Source organism: Prunus avium, chromosome 2 (assembly GCF_965620075.1).
Source record: "Prunus avium chromosome 2, drPruAviu1.hap1.1, whole genome shotgun sequence".
In the NCBI taxonomy this organism is placed as follows: Eukaryota; Viridiplantae; Streptophyta; class Magnoliopsida; order Rosales; family Rosaceae; genus Prunus; species Prunus avium.
The window spans coordinates 25,409,016-25,414,210 of NC_142285.1; the positions used below are offsets into that span (position 1 = coordinate 25,409,016).

Sequence of the window (5,195 nt, forward strand, 5' to 3'; positions counted from 1 at the left end):
ATGCAAGCCATCCAAGTGTCTACACATGGAATTTTCGACCCTTAGCCTAATGAGGGTTGATGACGTACCTAGAGCCTAGAGGCTAGAATCTTGGCTCAAGCTCAGACCCAACAGACAAGCTTGACCCCAGCAGAGAAGCTTAGCTTAACGGACGAGCCTGACCTACCAAGACAGGTTTTGAGGTCAAAATTAGCCAGGGCCGAATCTTCAACCAATGAGCTCGGTCACAGTCCAACTCGCAGTCAATTTTTCAGCTAAGAGATAACGACATGACGTGGCCACAATCTTGGAGAACACAAAAGGTGACACCAGTGGCGGATCCAGGATTCAAAAATCAAGTAGGCGAAATTTACCTTTAAAACTCGACGGTACCAGTGAATTGCTTTTCAGAGGAAATTATCAAAAACTTCAACGAAACTGTCTGGAATTGCACAGTCAAAAGCTATTTGGCTGCTTATAAGTTGTGTTCCCCCTTTTTTTAAAGTTTGACTGGGCCATCCCATAACAGTGGGCTGGTTATAATCGTTTCCCTTTTTTTTTAATAATAAGTTTGAGTGGGCTATAACACATGTGGGTAGTTTTACATGGGCTAGGTAAGCAAAGGTTTACACTATCACATGTGATGGCTAGAAATAACCTTGTTTATATATAGGTTTTTTTTTTAAGTGAAAAAAATTGGGGTAGGCAGCTGCCTACCCTGCCCTGGCTGTAGAACCGCCACTGGGTGACACAATGATGAAAACTTGGAGTGGGGATTCTGAAAAGCAGCGCACTAAGGCCCCGTTTGGTTCACGGAATGAATTTGATGGGAAATCATTTCCCATGTCATTTCCCAAGGAATGGGAAATGTTGATTCCTTTCCCATGTTTGGTAATGCCGGGAAAGTGATCCGGAAATATCACTTTATTTCCTTTCCCATGTTTGTTTTGAGTAGGAATGGAAAACAAATTTTGTTTAGTTTCCCAATTGTACCCCTATTAAAAATATGAAAAATCTGTTAATTTTATTAAACTTTCCAATTTAATTATTAAACATTGCACCAATGTCCTATTGATAGTCCGAATATACAAAACCAATGACAACATCATCAACATTTTAACAGCAAATATGAATTAATCACAAAGCAATTTCTCAAACTGCATATGCATTTCATGAAACTGTTTTTCAAAATCCATATGCAACTAAACCACAATCACATGATTCAAAAAACAAAACCAACTATAGCACCATCAAAATTCTAAAAACAAGCCTTTGTATCACCTACATTCCAAATATTGCACTAAAGCATTTCAAAAAGATAGTTTCTAACATGAGATTCATTCAAATTGCAGAACTGAAAACCATTTTCTAATACTGGTGAAGAAGTTTCTTAACCCATTGTATCTTTAAATTATCTGGTAAAGTGAACAAGAGGTCAATTTTTGCATCATCACTGATAATTGCAGCAGCAGCATCAATGACATCCATATCACTCAAACCTTGAATTTTCTGAAGCTCATCAACAATTTTGCCTCTTCGCTCTGATGTTGCATTCTCACTCATTAGAACACATTTCACAGTCTCCAAATGAGTCTTGGTCACATCCACAAAAGATCGAAGTGTACTAGCCATATCTGCCATACTTTGCGACCAATTGTCATTTCGTGCCCGTTTATTGGGACGAGTTGAAGGAGGGCATATAGGGGTTTGGGTAGTAGGGGAAGAAAAATTGATGTCATCTAGGCCATCTCCTTCAAAGTTAAAAGTACTATTATCAGTAAGATCTTCAATCACTTCAGCAGGACCTTCAGCTCCTTTGCCATTTGCTCGATCTTTCCCAAAAACTTCCACTAGAGTATCATAATGAGGAAATGGTTTGTTTCTTAATCCTTTTGCAGAATTATGGACCTAATTTTTTTTTCATGAAATTAGATGCCAAAATATATGTATAATAATAATAATAATAATAATAATTGATGATGACAATTCTGAATACAGTTTGGCTTACCTTAACCCAATCATCAAAGACTTGTTTCTCGCATACCACCATTTTTTCTTCATCATTCCATGCAAAACCACTTGAGTTGGTGAGCATGTCAGAGATGGCTAGTGTTTGTTTCTTCAATGTCTTCACTCGAGACTCAATGTGAGGAACTGCTTTTAATCCACATCCAGGTAACTTCTGTTCCATAGCCTTTTCTAATTGTCCCAAATATCCAGATCTAAACCCATTGTCAACCTTCCAATAGCCACCAACACATAATTCATTTAAAGCCTCAACTAGAGATGCATCTTCAATAGGGGTCCAAACGTGCTTATCCTTTTTATTCCTTCCAGCAGTAGTAGGTGTTGAGTTCATACCCAAATCCATCCTATATACACAAGAAAAATTTGAACATAAACATGTAAAATTAACGTACAACTAACAAACAAAGTCTTATGTTGTAAACAAGTTCTATAGAAGATTTCTAGAAGAGCTCATTGATATAGAAGTATGTAGAAAGGGTGCAATAACTGAACAAGCCAAAAAAGAAAAAGAAAAAAACTTGAATGAACGTTGGGAAATCAATATGACAAATACATGATCACACAGCTTGCAAGCACATCACACAATTCACATCTTACACATAATCTTGTAAGATATAACATTCAACATTCCAAAGTTTAATGTCTGCACATATCCATCAAAATCTAATTTTCAAGATATAACATTCAACCAACCTAAAGCCCTTATCCCCATTCCAAAATCGACCTAGAAAAGGTTCTTCTCCATTTCAATTGCTCATCTTGGGTTCCTATTTTCTCTCCATTCATTGAACATATTATTGGCTAAGTTTGCCCTCCAAACAGCCCATTCTTCCGATGAGTCAATGCTAGTGATAACATCATCTTCTTCTTGGTTGTAGATATTTTCGTTCAACTCATTTTCTTCGGGATCAATAGTCATTTCTCTTCTTATAAGGTTGTGAAGAAGACAACAAGCTATGATAATCCGGCATTGTGTCTTCACTGGAAAAAATGAAGGACTCCTCAGTATTGCCCAACGTGACTTAAGTAATCCAAAACACCTCTCTATTACATTCCTAGCCGAAGAATGCTTCATGTTAAAAAATTCTTTAGGAGTGGTAGGTTGATATCCATCTCTCCAATCATTTAAATGATATCGTTGCCCTCTGTACGGGGCAAGAAATCCTTCTCCATTTGGATATCCAGCATCAACAAGGTAATAATTTCATGTTGAATAAAATTATAATTGTAACTATTATTGTTGATAAAAATATAAACAAATATTAAATACCAAGAACTTTAATAATTTAGTTAATTCACTCAATCATCTCTTACCATGAGGGACCCTTAACCCATGTCTTCTACTAATTGCATCACGAAGTATTCGAGAATCTGCAGCAGAACCCTCCCAACCAGGTAATACATATATGAATTGCATATCTTGGGAGCATACTCCCAAGACATTTGTAGCAATCTCATTCTTCCTAGTTCGGTACCTAGGCTTGTCAGCTTCTGGTACATGTAATCTAATATATGTCCCATCTAGCGCTCCAAGACAATTCTACAAGATTAAACAGATTAAACAATTTATAAGCAAACTTTATTTCTTATTTTTCATATAAGAATAAAGACTTTTGGCATATTCATGATTTACCTTAAACCATTTCCACCTCTCATCTGTAGAGTTCTCATGCACCGGTAACAACTCATTTTGTAGACATAAAACTGACCCTAAAACTGCATTAAAATATCTACTAATGGTTTCCCCAGAACGGTAAAAATCATTTTGTATGACTCTGTTCTTCTTGTGATGTGCCAATACATTCAAAAAGACAGCTACCATTTCATCTACAGAAACATTTCTTGTATCATGGAGTCTACCAGTGGCTCTTAGCATAGAGCATAACTTGGAGAATGTATGTAAATCCATGCGGAGTTCGTCTACACATCTTCTATCAGTCTCATATATCATGCGATTCATATTTCCAAATCTCTGAAAATCATTATTTCTAGGTCTTGATCTCAAGAGATGCTTTCTATAATGTCTTTCCATAATGATATACATTATAATGTAGAATATTATCATGATATTAGACAAACACCTAATAGAGTCCAACATTAGAAGAGTCCTTTTCCTCTTTGACAATTTTATACGCACCATAACTGCATAATATATCATTAATAAAATAACCAATTATAACATAATCAATTATAGCAAGAAAAGAAGACCATCAATTAATAAGAAACCTAAATAACAAAACTAATGTAAAAACATCAATCCATAATTAAGCATAGTTTATTAGTGTGATTTGGGTAATTGGCATCATAATCCACCACCCACAGACACCAAATAAAGAAAAATTCCTCTATCAACGTATTGTCTTACCTACACCAAAATTTCAGACTACATATTAGAGCAAAATACATATTAAACCCAGAAAAAGAATAAGAAAACGTAGAAGGACATCAAATAATCCAACTATTAAACCCAAAACTCAAGTCAATTAATATAATGAAAATTTGGGTGCTCAGGTGGGGAAAAAGGAAAGAAGAAAAATAAACATGGAACTAGAACGTGAAAACTTGGGGAAGTAGAACGTGAAAACCTGCGAAGAAAAATCCACCTTGTTTGAAACTGCTCTGCGGATGAGAATGTGAAAACCTAGGTGAGGTTGAAATTCTGGCTTCCTTGTGTAAACAGAGTTGCTGAGAAATATCTGGGAAAATAGAACGATGCTGGGATTTTAAGAAATATGTATTAAAAAAAAATATATATACCAATACTTGTTGGATAAAAGCTGTAATTATGAATTGTTAGTAAGGACAAATTAGTCAGAAAAAGTGTATTTAATGCTAGTTTTACTTTCCCATGGGAAGGGAAAGTGAAACCCAAGGAGGAAGGAAGGATTCACTTTCCCTCCTACTTTCCCATGTGCTAGGAATCGCTTTTCTATGCCTGGCTTACCAAACATGGGAAATGAATTGATTTCCCATGCCCAAGATTCCTTTCCCATGAACCAAACGCAGTCTAGGAGAAAATCATAACATGATTTCTTGAAAAAGAGAAGACTATCCGCATGAGGACAAGGTGTATGTGTTGGGATTCGTCAGTGGAGCTATAGTAATTCGCCACTAGCAATAAACGACAAAGGATGCTCATTCTGACATCTGTCTAAATTTCCTGACGTCCTCCAATTAGGACGAGAGCT

At 36.0% G+C, this 5,195-nt stretch overlaps 1 protein-coding gene across 3 annotated transcripts; it reads right to left on the reverse strand.

Annotated features, from left to right (window-relative positions):
- Positions 1–1,155: 1,155 nt before the first annotated feature.
- On the reverse strand, positions 1,156–4,731 carry LOC110773273 (uncharacterized). Of its 3 annotated transcripts, none has more exons than XM_021977779.2 (3): positions 4,611–4,731; positions 1,988–2,351; positions 1,156–1,887 (listed from the first exon to the last, which is right to left on the reverse strand). In XM_021977779.2, the coding sequence occupies exons 2-3, from the start codon at positions 2,348–2,350 to the stop codon at positions 1,348–1,350; spliced, it is 903 nt and encodes a 300-aa protein (XP_021833471.1). In that variant the 5' UTR covers position 2,351; positions 4,611–4,731; the 3' UTR covers positions 1,156–1,347. The 3 variants fall into 3 exon arrangements, with proteins under 3 accessions (XP_021833471.1, XP_021833470.1, XP_021833469.1); XM_021977778.2 differs by having other exon boundaries at positions 4,593–4,726; XM_021977777.2 differs by lacking the exon at positions 4,611–4,731 and adding an exon at positions 3,322–3,460.
- Positions 4,732–5,195: the final 464 nt, after the last annotated feature.

What these genes read in the sequence shown, in the direction of transcription:
- LOC110773273 (XM_021977779.2), bottom strand. Translation starts at nt 2,350, where the DNA reads ATGGATTTGGGTATGAACTCAACACCTACTACTGCTGGAAGGAATAAA. An exon ending in TCTTTGATGATTGGGTTAAG is followed by an intron (nt 1,888 to 1,987) that starts GTAAGCCAAACT and finishes AAAAAAAATTAG; the next exon opens with GTCCATAATTCTGCAAAAGG.